At 49.0% G+C, this 25,245-nt stretch overlaps 1 protein-coding gene across 1 annotated transcript; it reads right to left on the bottom strand.

The window, feature by feature from the left end:
* Positions 1-12,509: 12,509 nt before the first annotated feature.
* On the bottom strand, positions 12,510-23,013 carry LOC126871308 (ejaculatory bulb-specific protein 3). The gene is made up of 4 exons (XM_050629949.1): positions 22,847-23,013; positions 17,404-17,575; positions 13,753-13,847; positions 12,510-12,753 (listed from the first exon to the last, which is right to left on the bottom strand). The coding sequence occupies exons 1-4, from the start codon at positions 22,850-22,852 to the stop codon at positions 12,649-12,651; spliced, it is 378 nt and encodes a 125-aa protein (XP_050485906.1). The 5' UTR covers positions 22,853-23,013; the 3' UTR covers positions 12,510-12,648.
* Between the last annotated feature and the right edge of the window lie 2,232 nt (positions 23,014-25,245).

A 25,245-nucleotide genomic window follows, 5' to 3' on the forward strand; every position in this document is an offset into this window, starting at 1 on the left:
GGAACTCGTTTCGTAGGAGCTAACGAGACCCGCACGCGATCCGCACTATATTTAGACAAAGTTCTTGGACCGTTAGCGAAATGTTGCGGCGTTTTGGAAAATATCGCTTGCAAAGGGGACCAACTTACCCGGAGACGAACGGGACGCGTGTTAACCGTGCATCGACATCCGTAACGTTTATTTCCACGGAGAAGCGTTAAAAAAGTCAGTAATCGAGACAGTGGCGTGCCCGGAATACAAAGACTCTTCCTTGCTAACGAAATCCATCGGATCTGGATGTTATCGATTAGCGTTCCGTTCAAACGTATAAAGTCATCCCATATCCAAACGTCCTCTGCAACTCAAACAAAGTTTCGTTTGCTGGAAAAGCAAAGTTTCATAAAAATCGAACTGTAATTTGTTGGAAGAAGCCGAATGGAAAAGCTTATCGGAAGAAATATATTTTAGCTACGTGTTATGAAAAATTGCCGAGTAAGTAAATAGACGTTCGAGGTAACGAGGTAACGACGCGAGGTTCGAATTCGGTAAATTCTTTGTAACTGAATCGCGCTGAATCGCTTTGACCAAATCATTTTTATATTTATCCATCGCGACGGCTTTCCGAGCCTCGTCGCTAGGATATGCGTTTTAATCTCGTTCGAGCACCGTAATCGGCGAAATATTCCTTCTTATCGCGCGCTGCTGCATTTCATATCTGCTTTTTATCGCGAAAGTGTCAAACGCAAATATTAAATCGAACTGACAATGAAATATTTCGCGTAATCCCTTTTACAAGTGACGTCCACTGTTTGTCATGGAAACGAAACAGATTAACAAAATTGTTTGCTTCATTTTTAGTCGGATACGTTTAAATTCGTTCTATTCGACGGAATGATCTTCGAAAAATTGGACGCGCGTCACGCGTCAGAAATGAATATAACCGCGGAGCAATTTGCTTAGCAACCTGCCGTTTATTTCCAGAGTGGCGCTCGTCATAGGAGAACACGGACGCAAAATTTACCAAACTTTCTCAACGGCCATCGGCTGTAATCGAGTTGCGGCAGGACCTGGAGCATAGGTTTCCGCGGGTCGTGCATACGCTTCTTCGAGTTCGAATTCATTTTCAACGCGGCGGTGGGTTGATATTAAGAAAGTGGCATCGTATTTCGTCGAGATAATGCGCGTTCCAGGGTCAGAGGGGAACGAGCGCCAGCCGTTGTAGGACCGCGAATTACCAAGTCAAATACATACGTAGGAAGCGCATTCGTAGGATCGTGGTGGATTAAAGTGTCAAGCCGGATTGTATTGGCCGAAAACGACAGGGCGGCTTCGTTCGACGCGTGAATTATGTAGACGCCGGTGCACAGGCGCTGGTATCGAGGAAAATCGGGTCACAGCCGGGCGGTGCCGTCGATGAGGTTGGACCGAGAGCTAAGGCACGTCGAAATGCGTCCTTAATATTAATCCCTTCGGGCGCACACCACTTACGTGTCACCTCCTGCCTATACGCTAAGTACGTACGCAGGAAATTCGACCTGATGTTCCTACTGGAAATTCCACTCGAGTCTAAACGAAATATTTCCGGGAAAACCGACTACGTTCCGGAACTGGCGTTATCTTTCAGCAGCTCGTCAGGGGTTAAAGGAGAAGCCAGGTCGTGGCTTCGTTAGCTGTACTTAAAAAGAGATTTATAGCCTCGGATTAAAAGCAAGTGCTGGAAACTAACGATAAAGGAGAAATTTCTTTTAAAAACTATTTAAAGTATCGCGTTACACGGAGATGACGAGGCAATTGTACGAGATCGTGGCAAATTACATTCGCAACGGTATAGGCACTACGGGTTACGAAGAAACGCAGCGGCCGTTTTATCGTGCATCGGCCGTGTCTGACTATAAACGATCTTCTACTACTCACGTGTACGTAGTCTCTACTTACCCTCCTTTGACACTTTGCATAGATCGATTTCATAATGAATCGCGTATATCGCTATAAAAGCCGTCGAAAATTCTCGTTACACGATCGTATCGTTGCTCGCGCGCCCCTTTCGAGATACAGTTCCATTTTCATTTTAACGGAGATTTTGATTATGGATCTGTTGGCAAACACTTACTTTCTAACGTGGTTACTCGTTTGATTACCGAACGTTATTCTATACGCTCGATATTTTCCAGAGTAGTTAAAGGAAAATATCCAGCGCAACAAATCCGTGTCAGAGAAAGCGAAACGGCGCGCTACAGTTCCCTGTCGATATCCGTGGTTTACCGCTGGATGAAACGTAAAATATACGATCGAATATTGAAAAATTTAAGTAACCGTAAAAAATAATATTTTTCTCTCCATACAAATTTAAACAACGGTAACAGCTGCGAACTACGAACTGCGAAGTTTGGATAAAAATTCGTAACGAAGGCCCGCGACAAGACAGGCCCTGATAAAATATGGTAGCCATTCGAAACAAAGGCCGACGACGGTGTTCCGCGTTTAGACCGACATCGAACAACTATTACACGTCAAGAGAGAAGGAGATGGAAAAGTAGGAGTCGACGAGGGTCGAAGGATCGTAGGACAGAATGGCGAAACTCGCGTTTATCGAAGCAAGCTCTCCGCTCCATCGATCGGCAACGAGTCTCTTAATTACGCGACACTGGCAGTAGCCATACAGCTCGCATCCTACTCTTCCGCCCGTTTACCCTTCGATTACCGAAAGTGCCCCGAAATGCCGCTTTTCTCTATTTACGAGACTTTCGTTCGAACGATATCCCTACTGTGGTGATTCACGGAATCAGGCAAAGGAGAAATCGCTGTCGTCCCGACGCCACGCAACGATCAAAGACAGGCAACAACGGCGGTGTGCGCTTGTATAGCGGCGACGAACGAGTAATCGGGGATGTAAATCCAAGGATAGGGAGGGTCGAAGCGAAGGAAATCCCGCGTAAACAAAACAGCGTCTGGGTGGAAAGAGCCAGAGCCGATTCTCTCTTGGCCGCGACAAAGAACCGGGGTAGTTTTGGCGACCGCTTCCACGCGAGTCGCGATTTACTTTCGGTTCGGTGTGGCGAGGCGTGGCGAGGCGAGACGAGGCGGGCGAGGCGAGGCGAGGCGAGGCGAGGCGAGACGAGGCGAGGCGAGACGAGGCAGCCGCGTGTGCACCGCTCCTTCACGGATAAAGCCCGACGGGCAATGCGATTATAAAGGAAAAGTCCGGAGGACAGCGGCGGTTTACGGAGCCGGAACGAAACTCGACTTTATTCCCCGCTCGAGACATTCGCGTCGGGACAACGAATTCATTGTCGTTAAATTAAGCAGTCGCGTCCGCTCTCTTCTCGTCCCCGCGCGTTTCTCCGAACCTTTCTTCGTCCCTCGTCTTTTTTTTTTTCCACTCTCTCCCCAGTCTTTATTCCTACCCTCGTCTTTTATCCGTCGCCATTCCGTTCGAGAAACGTCATATTTTTCCGCGCATTTGCCGTGTCAGTTCCCTCCGTAGAAGTTGTCAAACGCGAGACTCGACTTTTAAACAAACGTACGCTAAATGACCGTTTGCGCGATTCTTTCGCCTATCTGTAGACCGTGAAATCGGACAATCCGCTAAGGGCATCGTAGAAGGAGATTTATCATCTTGTAGGATCGCTCGGGTAGAAGGAAACACGGACAACGACACCGTTAGAAGTCACGACTAGACGGTTAGGGAACGAACGGTCGGGGTTTCGCTAATGCGTCTTCGGTTGTGTACATACATCGATTACGCGTTCGCGATACGAAACTTGGTTCTCGCGGTAACAACCGGTATCAATCGTAGGGCGTTAGGGGCAGAGCAATTGCCCGGACGGAACAAGTTCGTTGCGACCTAGGAAATTCATCGGCCAAGTAACGGTTCGCTACTAACCAGGAAAATTATGCCGGCGGTGCGTTTAATCGGCTTCGGATCGAGCAGTAATTCACGCAGATAATACAGGTGTCTGGCGCGAGTTAGCGCGAAACTTACGGATAAACGAAAGGACAGGTAGCTCGGGATAACAACGGAGAACGCGAAAATGAAGTAGCTATTACGTATATAACTAGTTGTTTTACAAACTTGGTTAATCCGCGCAACTTTTGAAATTAATTCCGCGACTCGCGCTTTGACTTGGTTATTCGATTACGAGAAACGAGCGTGCTTCGGGGACTGAAATCCTCGTTCGAATTGCTTTTCACCGACTACTCGACTAAACAAAATAACCAACTTGGACTTCGTATACACGCACTCCCCTTTCCCCTCTTTATCATCACCCCTCGGCGCTTTATTTTCTTATTCTTTCCCTTGGAGGGACACGCGGTATTAAAACTTTTCAATTCGCCCACGGGCAGCGCGAAATTACTCGCCGCAGATGAGAAATTCTTATTCCGATTCATCGTCCGCGCTCGAACGTGGGAGATCGGTCAAAGGGAGGATCCGTTCTGTGTCTCTCCGCTCCGACTCGTCGCGACGCGTGCCTCGTCGCTCGAAAAGCCTTTTTCCCAGTCGACGCTGGGAAACGCGCCGGTGCGACGAAATTTTCGTTCTTTGAAAGAAACGCGGCATCGACGCCAGCCAGGCACGCGGATACGAAATTGTCTATCGTCTAACGGGCGTAACGGACGGATCTAGATTTCGTCGAAACGCGTAGAAATTAGCGTTTGTCGAAACGTTTGTCAACGTTCAGCAAGGGATTCGACGATCTCGAAGAACTTGCGATAGCCAAGTTACGCGTCTGTCTGGAAACGATTAAACGGAGTGAGAAAAACCTTCTACGAATCTCCAAAGGCTAGTTTCATATTCGGATGTATTTCTCGGAGATCGAAGATAATCGTGCTCGGTACAAAGCGTTCTTGCTCCGTATTTTCAGACGTTTCTACGCAATATGCTCGTTAATGTGGTCAAAGTTGTGAAGAATTTGCTTAAAAAGTGGCCATAAAAGTCGGCCAGAGAGAAGGTACAGTTGGCAAAGGCAAAGCAAAAGATGGTTCGAAGCTTAGGCAAAGCTGGTGAAGCGAACTTGGTTCTAAAATAAGGAAGCGGATGATGGAACGAGCTGAAGCGAAATCAAACGACGCTCTATCGTTTCGATCGTCCGCGAACCCGAGATGGTCGTTCCATCTTGGAGAATGGCGCGACGCTACGAGCATGAATAGAAGGCACGTGTATTTCGAGGAAACCAGACTAGCTGGTAACTGGGCGTCGCGTTAACCGGCGCGTTCGCTGTTTCGAATTTATTTCGGAATTTATCCGGTTGTCGGAAATTTATCCGTCGGACGAAATGGATATTTTCGCAAACGGCCAGTTCGTTGGTCGATTTGTCGCGAGAAACTCGGTTTCTCCTTCGTGCGAATTGGCGGAATCGCGCGAGACAAAGACGCGGCGCAATCCATTTTCAACGAAAGAACCGCGATCGCCTGCGCCGTTTCACATGGAAAAACTGTGATATCCAGGGAGACAGGGAAACGGGAACGTACGCCGTTATCTCGTTGGTAAATCGAGAAATTCTGAAAACGGTGTTTAGATCCGTAGGAAAGCGTAAACTGCGATATTTGCGGAACGCCGGCGGACGAGCGAAGAAACGTACTCGTGTGCACGATGGACGCGTCGCAGGTTCGAGCAAAGGCAGGAATCCAGTTTAACTAGGAAACGTCGTTTGTCTGGACGATGGAAAAGCAACAAACGAGGAGGAACCGCGGGACGCTAATTTTCCGGGATTTACTTGTGGCTGGTTGCCGATAAAGGCGAATGCGCGGCCGCCATACTCTGTCCCGTTTTCCGATACTGCAAAGTCTCCTTTCGCCAGGGCAAAAAGTCGTCCCCGAGACGAAAACGTCGCGTCGCGTCTCGTCTCGATCGTCTGGTTTCCGATGACACGGACGAAGAAAAAGAAAGAGAGCAAGGGCAGAATTTGCCGGCAAAGCAATCGAGGAATCGGTATCCGGGTCACACCTCGAGATCGAGAGACAAGGAAAGCGGAGGGAAGGAAGACGAGGGAGGATTTGCAACGTTGACAGCAGAGGGAATCGGGCGAGACAACCGACTGTCCCGATGTCTAATTTCGAGAGAGGATCCTGCCAGGCGCCGCGACTAACGATAAGCCTTCGATCTAGCGACCATACGTAGCCGTAGGCGATCCGACAGCGAACGGCATCGGGGGAAACAATACGCTCGAAAATCGACCTTTTCGTCTTTTGTCCCCTTCTTCTCGTATCTTTCGTTTGTAGCGCTACCTTCGATCACGTTCCCGTAGGTTTCGTAAGGTCGGCCGACCTTACACGCGGCGCGTATTCCATCGCGTATTCCATCGCGTATCTATAAATTTTGCAAAATGTTTTCTCGTCGACGTTTATTCGTTTACGCGAATCGCGAGGGTGGATATTCCATGACTCGGCACGAGCCGTCACCTCTCGTGGCAATCTGCCGCGACACGGGGTTGCGAGTTCGCCTCGCAATTCGCCTGTTAGCCGCTGCTTGTCGTCCGAACGCTCGACGTTGCAGCGTCCCAATCTCTTGGAAAACCTTCGAGCTGACGCGTCTTTGATCGAACTGTACGAGTGCTGGTAAAATTCGATCGGCAAATTTCTGTAACACGAGCGAGAAGCTGGCCTGTGCGATTTCCATCCGCTTACTAGCGTAATTTAAGTGGCAGCTTTCTCGCTTTTCGTCTTAGGCAAATTTCATCAACGTTATTTCGCGTAATTTCCAGCTCTTTCGTGCAAAGCAAACACCGGCAGCGTCGAGAAATCATCGTTTCCGAAGGAACGAGCTACAGCCACGAAATCTGCGTTTACAAAGGCAACACATAGCCGGAATCAATCGCTTCGATGCACGACGTTAAATATCTAATTAGCGAAATTAGGCTGTCAAGCGGCAACGATCGTGCCGCGAGGAAGGCAGGCGTACGTCATTCGGCTACCTGGCCAGGCCGTAACGAGGCTACGTCGGAACACGTGCGAGCAAACGCGTTAACCTGCTGGCCGAGTGTCGCGAACGTCCACGTATATACCTACACGCACGCGTATATATATGTCGGGTTTACATTATATATATATGCATACGCGTATACTTGTTACGCGATTATTTGTTATCTATTATTTATTATTTATTACGCTAGACGTTGAAATTCGAGCTGCGTGTTCGCGAAATTCCGCTACTTTGTCTCTTTATCGCGAAGAAAAATCTGTGACGCGTAAAAAGAAAAGAGCGTGTAGGAGTGATCTTGGCGGCAAGTTGCAAGCCCGAGATACGCGAACCGTAGATCCGTCGAGTGTTCGTAGACATAAAGTTGTTCGTCGTTTAGGAACCATAAATCTTCGTGCGAGTGAGGAAACTGGCCAATTTCCTACGCGTTACGATGAAATATCACAGAGTTGTCGAAAAGGCACCGATTTCCCATGGATTAATAGAAATCCTCGACCCGATCGAAGTCTCGTGGCTTCCCGATACGATTCGTACGAGTCGGTTGCACGCACCGCGTACACGTACCGATGCCACGTTGTAGGAGCGCAATCGCGTAACTACGTCGAGAGAAATGGGAACCTTGTCGGACAGTGAAGGCAGGGAGGAGAAGATATCGAGAGTATTTGCAAAGATTCTCGTATTTCGGGGAATCGCGGCATCGGGAGGACCGCGAGACCGATTCTTTGCGAACCGAAATTCGCGTCCTCTCTTGCGTTGCTCGAGCGATTCGAATTTACCTCGTGTCTCGACGCAGTGCGAAAACGATTACAGGCTATGACGGTGGTGTTCGAGTCAACGTAGAGACGACGAGTAACAGGAAGGGTAGCGGAAAGTTTTTTTTTCAATGGCAAACGCAAGATCGATCGCCGTAGCACGCGCCGCTGTGAAACGTTCTAAAGCGGTCGCTTAAATTCGAGTTAGATAGGAGAATTCGTTCGGCTGGAGTGGCGAATCTGGTCTCTAATTTCGTTAGGGAGCGCTCGAAACCAACTAAACGTAACTTCTCGTTACGCGTGGCGAAGGATCGGCCTCCGCGGCTCTGGACAATTTCTCGACGCGGTCCGTCCCTACGTGATCTCGCGTTGCGCGACCGGTGTATGCCAGTTCGCCGAACACGGCGGACGCTGCGTGCACGGGTAATCAAAGGGATACCTCTTTAGATCGGTAAAAGAGACGACGACGATGAATTCCCTACCTGTTGAAAAGGAGCAAACTAAATAAACTTGGAGCAAAGATCGTTGCAACACCGACTCCGAAAGTAATGCATTTTCTATGACCGAACGAATCGACCACGCGACGAGCGAATTGCCGCTTGATTCTTTCGCCGTTCCCTTTATTTTTACCGCTTCTGTCTTTTCTCTCGGCCCACGGACAGACAGCCGGATCCCGGTGTACGTAACAGAGACGAGTGGAACGAAGGGACGAAAGAAGGAAGCTAAATTGAATTCTAGGTTTCCCACTCGATTTAAGTTTCCTCTGCCAGTGTTTGCCCTCTCGAAGAATGGAGCATGTACGAAGGGGCAGAGAGGATCCGGTCGAGTCGGTTCTTTCGTCGGAATCACGCATTTAAATCGACTGTTTAAGTCGGTTCTATACTAATTTCGTAATTCGTTTCGTAATTCATTTCCATACTTAACGCTGGGCTGCCAACAAATTTCGAACAAACAGACCTGGGGGGAGGTGGGTGCGTGGACAAAGAAGGGTAAAGAAAGCGTGGGAAGCGGTCGTATTCACCGCGAGACCACTATAAATAAATGAACGCGCAGCTACGACGATGACGTTTAGCGATAGACCGGCGATAGACGCTATTCGATAGACGCGACAGCATTGGCCTTAGGATATCTCGAGGGATAAAAGTCGAAAACGATACGCGTTTTCGACCGGTTTTGTTGTCCGCTGCAGCAAAATGGCGGCGAATTGGAAAACGGGCAGGTTCGTCAACGAACCCGTTTACAAGTAGAATCGAAGAAATCGAAATCGGCGATATCTAGCAACCGCAAACTATATCGGTATGTACGTAACGTGAAAAATGCGCGAAAGATACGACCATCTTTTCGCTCGTCGAAACGTTAATTTCAATATGAGAGGGATCGATAGAAGCGAGGAAAAGAAAAGTGGGCCGGACGATGGAGAGGAGAGACGAACGTCGATTCGATTGTCTGGCTGGCGAGCTTTCCAACAATTTAATCGTACAAGTTGCTACGGACTGCGAGCACGTGGATGACTCTGCAAATATCGATTTCGGCAAAAATTGCTGTCCTAGGCGATCGTGTAGCGCGCTATACCCAAGTTCTTACGGTCGTCGTTGCTTTCGAGGCTAAAACGCGGTAAAGCGCAGTTGTCCGGCTGCTCTACGAGCGAAAATCGACTCGCTTCTTGCGACGTCTTCGAACGGCCTTGCAGCTCGTACAACCTTCGTTAAATTCGCATTAGCCTTCGTTTGGGCGACTTTGCCAACTTTTAAGTACTCGGAATGATTTGCAATCCGTCGTACAGGTTGGAAACGAGCCGAAGCGTCTCGGTTAAAGGAAGGGTGCTAACGGAGTCGAAGAGTGCCGGGCAGAGGCGTAAAAACGAAGGCAAAGGGGATGCGAATAAAGGAGGAAAAAAGAGAAAAGGGAAAAGGAAAAAGGGAGAAGGGAAAAAGAGGATGAAAAAAGAGATACTACATGGAGGAGGGAAAAGGGGGGGGGGGAAGGGAGGAAGGAGGAGCGGTTAATTTATCACGAGACTCTTGAAGTTTTGCTGGTCCAACAAAGGCGACCGCGAGTAAAGTTTCCCCCAAGCGATGTTTCACGGTAGCAGGATAAGAAAATTCGAACGGTTCTTCGCGGCCGAAATAAAAGTCGTGTCCTGCCCCGGTTGGGCAAGACGAAGAGGGGTAGGTCTATTTACGGGATCTCCTCCACTCTCTTCGTAATAGCTCGACCCTGCTCTTACACGGCAATCCCATTCCACGACTGTCAAATATTTTATTTTCCGGCTGTTAGCCTGCGTTAACTCGCGATAACGTGGCCCGTGAGGATCGATCGCGTGTCCTCTAGACGGAAGCTCGCTCGTTTAAATATTCGTTGCGAAAATTCACGTAGGCGCGTGATTTCGCGCCAGTCGATCAGATTCTCTGCCGCTGTATCGTCCGTAACCTCGATACCTTTTGCGACAACACAGTTTGCCGTTCGGGTGTCGCTTTGTCTCGCGAAGCAACCAACGGCCAAAGAAAGACAGCAGACTCGACGACAGTGTCTAATTAAAATAAACGCGAAGCTCGTTAAAAAGCGGCAATGCGACAAAGTAGGAGAAAAGAATAGATGCAGGATGACGAGAGTGGAGATGGGAAAGAGCGGAAATGGAACGAGATGTCGATAAATAAAATATTATTCTCTCGGATTCTTTGACGGCGGATACTTGACGCAGACAGAGAGAAACAGAGAGAGGGAGAGAGAGAGAGAGAGAGAGAAACAGAGAGGGAGAGAGAGAAAATCAACGAGTACATAATTATCCGATTTCAGATTTGCGAATCGGCGCAACTCGATCGCAACCTGATAATTCCTTCTGCCTGAGTAAACTCGGTTCGACTTTGAATCTCCGTTGCTCGCTGTTTGTTCCGTTTTATTCCTTTGTTGGTTCCGTGCAGTTCGAGTTTGTCGCGAGAAAAATTGGTCGAAACGGAAGCGGATGGTCTGGAAATTGGAACAGGTACGTGGAAGAAGAAGGTAACGCTTGCGAGGAATATCGGGGACGAAGGTTTCAAGAGGAAGAAAGACGAAAGAAGGGACGATCGCTGTTGCGTGCGATTAATTTATCGGCAGGCTGTTCGTAAACGAGCGAAAGATAGGAGGAGAGGGCGCGATTCCTTGCCCTTTCGAAAGCTTGGCAAAGGCCCCGAAAGGGGAAACCGATGCAAACGAGAAATTGTTTTCAAAGTCGTGAAAGAATTATGGCGTGTGTATAGCGGCTCGCATATTTCGCGGCCGGACACCGTCAGGAAATTAAGCGAACGGTCTCAAGGGCGGCGTTTTCGGACTCGAAACTTGGCTCGGCAAACTTTTCCCGCTATCCCGGCTGAATTTATCGGTTCGCGGCTACAAATAAATTATCGGTAACCGTGACTACCGTACAAACGTCGCGGAACTTGTACTTTGGACAAATCCCTTATCGGGATCGCGATCGCGATCCTCCCGCTTTTCTTGAAATATTCAACGGGTACCGTGCCGTCGCGCACGACTCCGCCCCCCGCTCGATTCTCCACCTTCGTGTAACTTTCACGATGCTTGTTCGCCAACTAACGAGCCGAAACTACCTCGGTAAGTGGTCGTTTCGGTTAGTTCGAGAAAAAATTCCAGCCGACAACGAGAGAGCTAATAACGGCCGAGTTAATTCAATTTCTCCGACAAAAAGACGCAGGAATTTCACGACTATCGAAGAGCCACTCGAGCGTGTGTCGTCTTCCGACTAAACGTACAAGGACGTAGGTGGGGCCAGGTGTGCGATCGGAACGAAACTTTGGTCGGGAACGGAAGGCCTGGTCGTCCGGTTCCGCCAAGGAAAAATCGACGACGAACGTCGAAAATCGATGTTGCTTTATGGGCCGAATGACAAGATAAACGATCGTTGTTCGACGTTAAACTAAGCGATAAAGTAATTCGCTGGAAAAATGTATATCTACGTTCTATGCGGTTTACCTCGGTGTAACATATAAGGTGTGTATTGTTACCGAGTTTATTGCTTGATAAAACCGAAACGTCAAAATATACTACTACGTACTTTGCGTATTTCAGTCGACGTCTTTCGACCAAGATGCTTTCGCGCGACACGCGCAATGGACGGACGACGCGCATACTCGAAACGAAATTGCGACGGAATCTGGAAGAAACGAGTCGCTCGTCTCGTGCGTACGGAAGTGGAGATGCCGCGTCCCACTTTTCCCTCTACAGACCAGTTCCACGGACGATTGTAAAGTTGCCGGAGCGTTCACGACTCGCGGCCAAGTTAGCGCCGGTTGGCCGTCGTTGTCTCGTGGAAAAATCGCGATTCGATGTTCGAACGGCGGAGAAAAAGAGGGGAAAACGACGAAATTCTCGATAACGAGAAGGAACGTGGCAGGCGCCTACGGTTTCGTGAAAACTTTCGTGCGAACGGCAAAAGGAGCGAGCGCGTACAGCGCGTAGACCGCGTACGAATCTCCGTTGGATCGGCTCGATCGGATAAATTTTTTTCCAATTTCGCGTTAAATCCGCCGGTTTACGTTTCGTTCGCCGACCGTGAAAGCGGCTTGATTATTTCGAACGCGAAACAATCGGTCGTGACAGAACCGCGAGGGGAATGGAAGGGAATGGGGTTGAAACGGGAGGAACGATGCGAAAGGCGCGAGCTGCGTAAAAGCGCGACGTGCCTGGCGAATTCTCCTTTGTTTTCCAAGCGCTTGTCTTTTCAACCAAACGAACAAATCCTCCGAGATTCGCACTCTCTTCGGGTTTTCTCGTTCGTCTCGCGGCTACCAACGAATCGGACTCGCCGTGCTTTCGCGTGGAAAGGTATTCCTCTACTCGGAGGCTGCTCGCTTTTTCTCTTCTGATTCTACGCAAATGCAACGTTTATTTTGCAATCTTTTAACCGAGTACAGAATTTAAGAAACGACGTAGCCGATTTATCAATGGAGGTGTCGACGAATCGTCTTCGAAGGCTACTTGGACGTCTTCTACATCGCGAACCGCTTAGTGTAATTCGATTCCACGTTGTTGCGCCTGATCCTGGAATTTCAGCTTGTACTCGCCAGTCGGGTCGTACTTCTTCGACAGCCGTTCCCAGATCTGTGGCCGCTGAAACACAAACATCGAGATCGTTTCGTTCGAAAATTAATTAGTTCCGTTTAACGACAAACGTCGAGTTTCTGCAATTTCGGAGCTGCGTAATTTCAGCGACCGGAAGTGCGCGCGTTACGTTACACGGAACGGCAGGCGGTGAAAGAGGAGTGCCCCGCGCTATACATCCGCCGTGACAAAAGGGACAAGGATAGAGGACGCGTAACCGTGACATCGTGATTTTTCAAGTACGTCGACCGTGCTGCTTTTTCTATTCGTCTTCTATCTCTAGCGAAATTAATCGATCGCGAGACTCTGTTAACGAAGCGTAAAGACAAGAACGGTATTCGCAAGTCGGATTAAAAGTCAGCGACGAAGATAAGGCCGCGAGAATTAAATCGTTCGTTGTCGACTTTCGTAAACCAGAAGCATTCCCGCTCGACCGAAAATATTTTCTTCGAAAGTCTCTGCTCCTTTCTCACCTTCTACCAACTCTTTGAACATTCGCGACCAACTATAATTAGAGTGTCGACAACGAGAGATTCGCAACTTACTCGGCTGTACTCTCCCGTCGACATCCGCGACTCACCCGCCTCCGCCCATTCCCGATCACGCGCACAGCGCCCACCATTACGATATCGTATCGACGTTACCGGCGGAAAAATGCACGGAGAACCGACGAAAGAAGCAAGATGGACACAAAGGGGCCAAAGTTCGGGGTCGATGGAACGCGACCAAGTTGGACGCGGAGCGAATTAACCGGCTTAAAAAAGAAAAATCGGAAAAGTCGGAGTCTGGGTTAACGATTATCGGTCGAAGAAACGCGAGATCCCCGCAGGATAGAGAACGACCGAAACGGTGGATCGTTCGCGAGGATACGAGGATCGAAACTGTGGCGTTCGGTGAACGGGGAACCGGTTCTACGACATCCGGAAGCGAGGACAAATCGATATCGCGTCTCTGCGCGACAGATGACCGGTGCGTTTGCGTTCGATTAGCGGCTGACGGTGAACGTACCTTGTTGATCAGGAATCGGATCACCTTCTCGCTGCCCTCTCTCTGCTTTTCGCTGCACTTATCGCAATTGTTCGCCAAAGCATCCGGCAGGGACTCTGAAATCACACGAACAATTCGATTACGCGTGGCGAAAGTTTGCTCGTCCTTGGCCCATTTTCTATTTATTCCACGCCCCTGTCACCGGACCTGCCCTTTCGTTCAAACTTTTTCGGTTCAGCCTGTCTGGCTAGTTGGTTGCGATCGCTAGTTGGAACGACAAGGCCTGATAACGCGCATCCTTGCGACTCTAGAACAGAGGTAATCGGCAAACTCTCGTAGCGACGACTTTTTCAACTTTCGCTGTTCCGCTCGTCGAGATAGAGCACGGCGCAAGTTTTCGCCGGATAAGGAATTTCCGCACGATCGTTGACCGACGATGGCGTAATTAGGAGATTCGACGATGTGAAAATCGTGGAAAAATACGCGAACGTAAAGACGAGTCCCATCGCTAAAATAGAAGCAAGTGCTTTTAAACGGGTTGCGAGCTGCGTTCTTATTTATACCAACGAGAGTAAGATTACCGTCCCCTTTTTTTCCTCTTGAACGACGGTTCCTCGGGGAAACAAACTCGGGGACACAGGAAAGCAGGTGCCTTGAAAACGCCTTGAAAACGCCTTGAAAACGCCTTGAAAACGCCTTGAAAACGAGATCAAGATATTCCATACCGCGACCATACACGTAACGAACTTTCCAGCGAATTAAAGCAAAACCGAGCTGATCTTTCGCGCGATCTCTTTCGTAAACTTTCGACGACTATCTCCGTTACCAACGTTTGCCAACGGAAACGTTAACGGAAGAACGTTGCTTGGGACGTTGCTTGAAAATTTAGCGGTGCCAAGCTGGCCTCACGGTACTTTACGCGTCTACGAAACTTTACATCCAAGACCTCTTTGCGCCTCCGTCTTTCCCTCGAGTGGAACTTTTAACAAGTACGACATACGTGTTATTTTTCGCGCAAGAAGTCCACGGAGTATTCTGTTTTCCTTCCGTGTACTCGTTACGATTCCGCTGCTTTTATCAAGGCTGAAGGAGTAACGATATCGCAAAGAGTCGTTGAATCGTAGATTATTAGCTTATCGAACGAGGAAATACGCGTTACGAAAGAAAGAATTACAGTCGTAGAAGGCGGCCGTTCGACGGACTTTGACCGAGCTGCCCTGGCAGAGAGCAGAGTCGGCTGGCGAAGAAAAGGTGGCTGGGTCTCGATATAATTTTTTCCATATGGCGTTCTCGATCGGTACGTCGATCGGTACCTTCGTAACGTACGTTATTCCTACGAATATAAAAGCGGCCCTCGTATCGGCTCGTGACGCTTTTCCCCGGGCATCGTTTACGCCAGCTGCTTCGAAGACCGACGCGCGCTCATCGTTCGTGAATTTCCCGAGACAAGAAGTACGTCAGCCTGATAAAGCACCGTCCGTTTGGCCCTCGCGATCCGCTACGCTCCACGGTAAGGGAGAAAATAAAACGGAACGAGGGAAATCCGTCTCGATGGACCGATACGTATTGACGTTTAGGCGAAGCACCCTGTCGACGCGAGGGATCGACGACGCGTTTCGCGTGAAACACGTCTGCGAAACCGGGATTACGAATTCGTCCAGCAAACGAATCGTTCGTCACCGTTTCGTTCGAAAAATATACTTTGTTCGCGTCGAAACTCTGCGGAGCGTAGGCTCCAACGATCTGCCAGGGTCTCGGAATCTCGCGTTCGCTCTGGGATAACGCTTTTATCGAAATCGACGGACAACGGGATCGACGGCGACTTTCTAACGAAGCCGTTGCGTATGTACACAGATGCAAAGACCGGAACCGGTGACTCCGGCTGGGAACCGTTCGAGGTCTTATCGGCGCATCGCAACCTGTTGGTTGCCGCCGCTTTTTAATCCAAATACCTCGTGAAAATTTCCTCCCTCTTCTCGCGCCTCGATTCCCCGACCTTTCTCCCCGACATATTTATCGGCATAATTTATCATACGAGCAGAAAGAAAAGAAAAAAGACAGTCGAGCAAAGGGTCGGTGAAACACGCCGGCAGAGTACATCGCTTTCGCGTCTCCAATAAAAAGCTTATCGTACGTCGTTGCAAGAGAAACGACTCGCCGCCGTTAAACGGAGAAAGAGCGACTGTTAAACGGATAGTCGGCGTTCCGTCTTGCTACGCGATAGGGCGCGTTACAGCGGCAGCTCGTTTACCCCAAGTATCTCGATCGAATGGAAAATTATTTCGCCTAGGCGGCAAGCCGGAACGGCGAATCGCCATCGATATGGAATATTTATCGGTGGAGCGATCGTTCTTTCGGATTATCTCGGGATTACGTGGAAAGATTAAAAGCCGCGAGGCTGGGTTGCCAACGTTTTCACGGGCGGTAATGTCGCGCGTGGTCCACCGACGACAACCGGATGTTATTCGAGGCGCGAACGAACATCGGTCCGCGATCACATTTAATCCGAACTGGCGTTTCGTCTCTGACGAGCGGCAGATTCGATTGCACCAGTTAATGCGAAACGAATTCGAAAACAACGATTGGAAACGCGGTCAAATCGGCTAGAAGTCGATCAGAAACGATCGGATTCCGGATATTCGTGCAACCGAATCGTACCGTTCGTACCGTGCCACGAGTCGGCCGTTTTCCACGCTTTCCGCGAGATACATTTCCGTGAATTGTTACGACCGCGTGCGTGATTAATTCGAACGAACGCGGTAAAAAGAAAAGCGCGGTATCTTGCCTCTTTCTCCTCCCGTGTCGAGTCTTGACGTTTTGAGCGACGTAACGCGTGTTTGTACGTCGTTTCGAAACGAGAGCGCAAACTACTTTGTCCTTTGCGCGCAACTTTAATTTCCAAGAGGAATCTCTTCTAGGAAATAAAGATAGGTGGCGATTACACGGGTAACGCGCCCAGCCCCGCAAACTTTCCATTCGACGGCATTCGGGAACGGCGGCGTTCGGCTACGGAAGCCTACGAGGAAACCGGAAGAGACGGCGGACGCGCGAGTAGCTGCACGTTTCGTTGGTGCGCGACCGCCAGGACGGCAATGAGAAGAAAACGAGAAACGAAAACAACCAGGAGAAATAGGAAGTAGAGGGCGTTGCTTATTGGATTTCGAGGCAAGAGGTCCCCTAAGACCAAGTAACGGGGAACGTTAGAGTCTGCGCGATAAAACAAGCCGCGCCGAGGGAAAGGATAGTCGGGTTAAGGCAGAGATCTGTGAAATAGAAAAATACGCCGAGACGTTTGCCTGCTACTTTCGTCTGCAATTTATATCGCGGCACGACGCTACGTTCTTACGAAAATCTTCCTTTTCGTTCGTCCCGTGTACCGATCCCTGCTTCCTCTTATTCCCGCATTTTCCGTTATTTCACTGACAGTTCCACGTATTTCGTGTTCGTAAACTATAGAGTTTATGTCTGTCATTGACGACAAACGTATGGGATCGGTACCATGGTATCGTTCCATCGTCGTGCAATTACATCTACCTGGTTTATAGTTTCCGGCAAAATGAAAAGCCAGAGATAACTCTCTGCGCGGCCTAATCGTCGCCTGACGTTCTCCGATTCGAGAGAAAGAAAGAAGTGGCGTTAAAAGTTAAAGTTAACGTTAAAGGATCGACTCACGTTTAAGCTCCTTGCCGTCGGGTGTACAGTTTCCGGCGTCCAGCAGGCAGTTTACGTAGTTGTTGAGTAGACGATCGCTGTTGAGGATCGAATCCAAGTCGATGTTGTCGTATTTCGTCGTGTACTTCTCTGCCAGGACGCAGACCAACATGGCCAGGAAAACAACCGCGACCTGCATACGAAAGCCGGACAGAAAAGCGCGAGTCTTTTATAAAGTGGCATTGTACGTGATAAAGCGACGTAACGCCGTGATACCGAGCACCAACCCTTCACCACCCATTTTCCTCCCCATCGTCCTTCGTGTTTTCTCGCGGCTGAAGCTAACAGCAGGCTAATAACAAAAACTCCACCGACTTTGAAAAACCGTTATCGTGCTGCACGACACGACACTGCGATGGGTATCAAGAGCATCGAGGGATTACGTCGTTCTCGAGACTTTCGCGAGTTACCCGTTCTACAGCGACGACGATCCGATGCAGCTAGTTGGCTGTGATACGTTTCAACGATATTTTACTTCGTAGCCTGTTGTTACGTTCTCGAAACTTTCCCGCTACTTTGTCGAGAAGCTGAAACTTGTCGGGTAACTATCGCGTCAAAACAGATTACGCGATTCGGTGACATCCAACGACTTTTAAATACAACCCGTTCGAACTTTGATCGAGAAGTCGACCTGCGCTACCTCTCGGATTAGAAACGCTCGTAAAGTTTATTATCGGAGCGTCGTACGAGCTTCGACTTGGACGTAGATGTGTAAGAACCTGGAGATCGAACGTACTTGGGCTAAAAAAATACGTATACCGAGATCGGCCTAGAGACAGGATAATTTAGCTGCGTCTTGCAGCGACAAAACGTCTTTTATTCGAGGCACGAAAAGTAAAAGAGAAAGAGAGAGAGGCAGAGAGGCAGAGAGAAACACAAGCAAGTGGTTCGCGTGCAACGAGAACCGGTTCGGCTCTTTCAAAAATGCGTACTTACGCCTGCGCGTGACAAAATGGAAGGGGTTAAAGAGATCGTTCGTCGCGACGCGTTGTATAAACAGACTGCGATCCAGCGTGAGCGTTTTCACGGTTGGATCGACGATAGGTGAGCGAGGTTGGCCGGATAAGTCGGACGAAAGGTCGAATAGCGCGTAACAGAATAGAAGATGATCGTGAATCTGATCGTGGACAATGGATAGGACGCGACTAGTAACGCGATCCTGGCTAAGTGGATCTCGGAAGCGACGCGGCCGACACGAAATCTGGCTTGCTATTTCCCGGCCACCTTGATAATGTCGAAATTTAATATTCCATCGATGTAACCGAGATCCGATCTAGATTTAACCCGACTTGGATCCGCGCTCGACGGAAATTTGCTCGGTACGAGGAACGCGCGTACCAAGACTCGGCGCGTATACCCGAGGCAAGCAAAGTCTAAGTACAACGCGAAATCTAGACTCGGCTGACAACCGCTGCTTAGTCGTAGCGATCTCTGCTCGTTGTTCGTGCGCTTGACCCAACGCGAGACCGGATTACGCAACGACGATTCACGGTTAAACGGATCGCAGGCGACACGAGCCCTGATCGAGCATCCCGCTTTCTACGCTCCAGATGCACGAATAACGCGCACACCCGACCGTGCCGTGCCGTGCCGTGCCGTTGTAGCTGCTAACCGCGCGACAACAAGTCGTCCTTGCCCGTTCCGACTCGCGATTTTCCATAAATCCTGCGCAATCGTTTCCGTACCTACGCGTGCACCGGTGCTAACGATCGACGCGCATTCTTCGGCCGAGCAAAGCTGTTTCGAGGATAACTCGGATCGTTTGCGACTACAACTTGGCGGAAGAATTTTCGTCGTTCGTTCGATTTTCGTTAATCGTCGGACACGCGGATTTCGTTCGGTAACGTTGAAATTTCCCTTCTTGCTAAATGCTTGCCGATGCCTGTAACGAGCAATCGCCAACAAAGAGGAAAACTCGCTGTTTCGTAACCCAGTCTGTACGAAACGTTCGTCTTTCGTACTTTCGCTGACTCGAGAGGCTCGTAAAGACGCGTATAGCAGCGTGTTTGCACGGACCGGATTTCGCTCGTCAATTTCTTACCGCTGACCGATCCGTCGTCTTCGAAACGGGCCAAGGTGAAGGAGATGAGAAAAAGACGAATACCGCTCGCTTAACGATACAGCGCGAATGCACCGCGCTCGGGACCGAACGTTAATCCACGGAAATTGTTATTCGTGCGTAACGTAGTCGTAACGGCGTCAAGGACAAGGATGGTTAAATCGAACGTTGGTTAGTTAACGAAATCGTAGTCGACGATTGGTTACAACGTTACGAAGAAACGTCTTTCGGTACGGTAAACGTGCCCTCGCGAGTACATTTTACGCCATTATCGTCGAAGGACTGTTATCGCGAAAGAAGGATTCTTCTCGTACCGCTAAATTTTCCAGACACAGCGGCAAGATTAAAAGCACCGGTTAAAAAAATTACCCAATTCTTTCTCGCGCCTTTCCCACGAAAAGAAAGCATCGACGATGCAGCTACCGCGCTATTTTTCGTTCCAACCGCTTTCGTCGATCGTTTTATCCTTACGAAGGTTTTGGTAAAAACCTGCTTGTACGACAAAGAGGAAGAAGAGTAGAGTTCGCGAGTCCTGTCGCTCGACTAAAATAGTCCGAGGCACGATTGCGAATGCTCGTACACCGAGCGCCGCTCTCTAAACAGCGTAATGTCGATAATTACGGAATTGGTGTCACCGTCGCGCCGTGTCGTCGTCATTGTCGTTGTCGTTGTCGTTGTCGTTGTCGTTGTCGTTGTCGTTGTCGTTGTCGTTGTCGTCGTCGTCGTCGTTGTCGTTGTTGTCGTTGTCGTTGTCGTTGTCGTTGTCGTTGTCGTTGTCGTTGTCGTTGTCGTTGTCGTTGTCGTTGTCGTTGTCGTTGTCGTTGTCGTCGTTGTCGTTGTCGTAGTCGTCGTTGTCGTAGTCGTCGTTGTCGTAGTCGTCGTTGTCGTAGTCGTCGTCGTCGTTGTCGTAGTCGTCGTTGTCGTTGTCGTAGTCGTCGTTGTCGTTGTCGTAGTCGTCGTTGTCGTAGTCGTCGTTGTCGTTGTCGTTGTCGTTGTCGTCGTTGTCGTTGTCGTTGTCGTAGTCGTCGTTGTCGTAGTCGTCGTTGTCGTAGTCGTCGTTGTCGTAGTCGTCGTTGTCGTTGTCGTAGTCGTCGTCGTAAGCGGCACACGTAAGTACATAAATCCCATGACGCAATCGCACCATCGAGGAATGCTTCCTAACGCCTTTCACTCTCACGAATAAATTTCACCTCGGTTCTTTGCTCGTTTTTCGTGGACAGCGGACTGCCGTTCGATGAACAAAATTTTGTTACCAACTGCGACGGAAACCGTGCTCCGTACTTGGCAATCGAACGCGGATAACTTTTGACAACGATAAATGTAAATGGATCGCGGAAGGTAATCCGACGAGTCAAACTGTCAAAACGTTAAACGATATTCGTCGTTCGCAAATTAAATTCTACGAAATCTCTAACAACGATACATCGATCCGACCATAACGAATGCAAATATCCTCTTTCGCGCGATACCGCTGAATCACGATGACCGGATACCGCCGCTGAATCTATCCCGGACTAATCGATGGTTTTTAAATAGTCGCACGATTAACCTCGTGGTTGATTAAAACGCCGATGCGAGCGACACGCCGTCAAAGCGGCGAAATCGTATATCCGATGAAACGGCGCGCGTTAATTCCCGACGATTAACGAGCTGCGCGTAAAGTCCTCTAATTAGACGTAGATTAAAACCACGAGCGTCGAAGATCGAACGAACGGCGATAGAACGAAAATGGCCGGCGAATCGCGTTCGATCAGCTCGAATCCAGTTTCTTATCAGGCTGCTCGATCGTACCCGTAGCGGTTACCGCAGACATGTTGTTGCACGCGACCAGAGATTTTCCTGTTCTTTCTCGTATCGCTTGGAAAAGATGGCGGTGAACGCGTGCGAAATTCATTTGCCATTGTCCGCTGGCCATCTCGCGACGCGTCCAATCCGATTTTCATCGATAAATCGGCGGGAGAAATTGAAATTGAAAGTGCGATTTTCCTATCTATTCGCCGAAGAGGATTAGAAAGATCGATCAACGAGGGTGAATAGAAACGTGCGGCTTTCCCCGGATTAAAGTATTCCGGCGAAACGATGATCCGATTTAGACGAATGTCAACGGGCATTTTTCCACTGCGCTGCGATCCGATCTATGCAACTATGGAGAGACTAACGGCGTCGATGTTTGAGCAAACTTCACGAAGAACGAAGCAAATAAAAGGCCATGGCCGGAAACGAAGGCTTGGCTGCGCTAGTCAAGCTAGAACGGTCGACGAAATAAAATCTTTGCCGGTCGAAAAAAGGCCGGCCGTGTTCTCGGTTAATTTCGTACGAGCGTGGGACAGATACGCGTGCAAACGAATACCGCCGACCGAACCATCGCGATTCCCAGCTACGGTTCGAGGTTCGGTTCCTCGGAACGTTGTTCCACCGTTATTCCGTTCCACGCTGCAAACCAGAGATACGTTCGGCAAATTTTCATCGACGCTGTTCACAGCTGATCTGCTCGAACGTCGAATTACTTCTGAATCGACAAGAGAGTATAAGCGATTTCGCAACGTCCGTCATATCCGAATCTATTCGTCGCTCGATGCTCCGACCGATTTCGATTGCTCGTGCTAAAATTTCAGTAGAAAGTGTTGCGCGCGAACGATAGTCGTCCCGACGGCCTTGGTCGCTCAGCGGAAAATATTATTATCAGCGGCACCGCTTATTTCCCTTACGTGTCGCGGGACACGCGTGAATTTTCTGCGAAACGAACGGAGGGCGGGTTCGCTGTGGCGCGTGTTGCGAATTCAAGCGAACGCGTTTTCTCAAATTAAACGTACCTGCGTAGCCTGTTTATCGCGAGACGATCTTTTTTCCGGCGTGATAACTCGAGCAGACGCACGCGTCGCAATTAAGTCGCGAAAGACGTTCACGGCGTTAAATGGTTTTGCCCGGCGTTAATCGCGTTAATACCCCGGACGATCCTCCGAGGTATTCGAATTACGTCGTCGCGCATAAATACGTTATGCCGTTACATTTTCTTGTCTAAGGTATATTTTCCGGCACCTCTGTTCGTCCAATGATTCGACTTTTAAACTTACGCGAACGTGAGAATACGTTGCGAGAACGAGTCGGCTCGCAGCGCAAAAAGAGACGCTAGATTTACGTTTGAACGAGAGAAGCAAGGTCGGATCGAGTGCCATAGAGATTGGAGCAAGCTGTGGTACAAAGCGCAAGACCCGATGCAAAAACCGAAGGAAAAGCGAAAAGGAAAGAAAGATATGGAAAAACTGAAGAAGAGGAAATGGGGAGAGGGCGAGGCGAGGACAGAGCGTGGGAGAAGAGGCGAGAAAAGGAAAAAGCGTCGCTTACCTTCATGTTTGCAGCTGGTGTGGTGCAGGAAAACGAAGTTAAGCGTGACTGATGCTGGCTTCGGCGTCGATCAAGTGTTTTATACCCGGCCGTTTGCCCAGCCTCCGAATTCGTCGGATCGGTTTTAGTCGTCTTTCTCGCACCTCCGGTGCCTTTGCCGGCGACTGTCCTGCTTCGGCTTCCGCGGAGGGTCGCGTGGACTCGGACGAGACGAGACGAGGAACGGCGGAACGACGCGACAGAACCACCGGCATGGAAGGGAACGGGACGGGACGAAACGAAAGGTAAACGCAGTCCACACCTTCTGAGAATTGCGACGACACGTGCCCGTTAATGGATAAGTAGCTCTGTTGCGTGATGATTTTTTGCCAGAAAAATAACGTTGCTTGTTTTTCGCGAGAATACGTCGGATATAATAAACACGAAGAAGGAAAGAACGTTGGATCGAAGATACACGAGACGCGTCTGGTCTGGACGGCCGTGAATTATCCCACCGCCAAATATAAATCCGAAATGGTTCTCACGAAAAGTGGAAAAGAAATATCGTATTATGCAACTGATAACAATACGCGAGCAAATAACGCAGCCGCCAATAACGTGCTAATAACAACGATCGCTCCAAGTTGCGCGAATGTACGTAGGTAAACGCTTACGTAGGTCGTGATTTCTTCGAAGCACTTTTTCCGAGGTTTTTTCACCAAATGACGAAAGAAATGGATAAATAATGGAGTTATTTGCGCGTACGTTATCAACCTGAGGATGAATCGCGATTCTTTTCCAATGTTTCGCGATTCAGCGTGGAAATATGGGTAAACCGTCTCGTCGATTATCCGTTAAAGCTTCAAATTTTTCGGATAATTGGTTCGCTGTGTAATTTTATTACGAAATATCGTAATTTTATTACCAAACTATCGAACGAACGAAACTGCGGTGCGTGCCTCGAGTTTCGATAACGATACCATTATAGCAGGAAATACGTTCGTCCACCTGCCTCGTCCTCTCTATGTTCTTGTAATTACGTCTAACGGTTTGTCACGGCGAATTCGCTATAGAACTCATAGATATAGATATCGGAATCAGATATTAGAAAAGATTCGAAACGCGTCGATCAACGAAGCGGGTAATTGCGTAGTGAAGTAACGAAGTAAGGTAAAAGAATTTCGATATTGTACGTGAGAATCGTCGAAGCGAGATCAGACTCGCGAACCGTATACGAGGAATCGGCACGATGATTCGTCGTTTACGTTATTTCTAAGAATCGCGAATGGCTATTTGTCGATGCGATTCGTTCGCTTTGACGATACGAAGCTGCGCCAAAGTAATCCGACCGAGGCCTGGCCTTTACGCGCAAAGAAAACGCGCATTTGTTCGCTCGTTCGCGCGAAAATGTTTGATCTCGAAGCAATTAATTCGGCAAGATCGTTATAATGCTTGCTAGGGCAGTTACAAAGGCCGCTGAGTGCCATTAACAAGATACATTTTCTAATATTCCAGCGACCTAATTAAATTAAGTAGTTGTTGCAAATTCGTTTTGCTCTGTGGTAGCATAACTGAGATCGATACGCTCGCCTGTATTTCGAATATATAAGGAAATAAAAGGTTTGCGCCGTGTAAATCGCGTTACAGCCAAGTCGAAGGGTAATTTAATTTCTATTAAAACCGAGTAAAACGTAAAACACGGTTAACGCGGTCGAAAAAGTGCCGCGTTTAGCGAGTCCTGGCGTCCTTGGCGTTTAATTCGTTTCCGCGACAAATACTTTGGAAAATTATCTCGCTTGTTGCCGCCAGCTATCGATCGCGCGTAAGGCTCGTAGTCGATTCATTCGGTACTCTTACTTAATAAATATCGCTAGAAATATTGCCAGGCACTTTACACCTACTTCTGCCTCTACGGTTTACATATTCGGAAGCGTTTCTTTCCATTTCGTACTTTCTCGAGTCAAAGATTCGCAATTTTCGTAAACTAAACGTCGCGTATTCGCGTAGAACGAACAGCGTTCAACGTTCAACGTTCGTCCAAAGGTCAGAAAATCGCCGACGTACAAAAGTCAATTTCTGTTCGGCTGACGCAGAAACGTGGAACGAACATGAGATGCAAAAAGCGTTCTACATTTGTCATCTTGCCGCGTTTGTTTTTATATTTCGCTTACACACGCTCGATTACGTTATTAAAATCGTTTGAATACGCCGCTTCGAATTTGTACGTGGAATATTCGATACAAAATCGCGACGGTCCTGCCGCACGTTCGGACCTCGTTCGTTTTCAATTTATTAGAACTTGGTTCGAAGGAGGATGCCTGTCCGAACGGTTTCCATCAGAAATCCGACTGTTGGATCGTCTGTGAACGCAAAAATGTCTCGGTGATAAGATTCTTGCCGATCGATCGCGTTCGTTTCGC

This window comes from Bombus huntii, chromosome 1 (genome assembly GCF_024542735.1).
Source record: "Bombus huntii isolate Logan2020A chromosome 1, iyBomHunt1.1, whole genome shotgun sequence".
NCBI classification, from domain to species: domain Eukaryota; kingdom Metazoa; phylum Arthropoda; class Insecta; order Hymenoptera; family Apidae; genus Bombus; species Bombus huntii.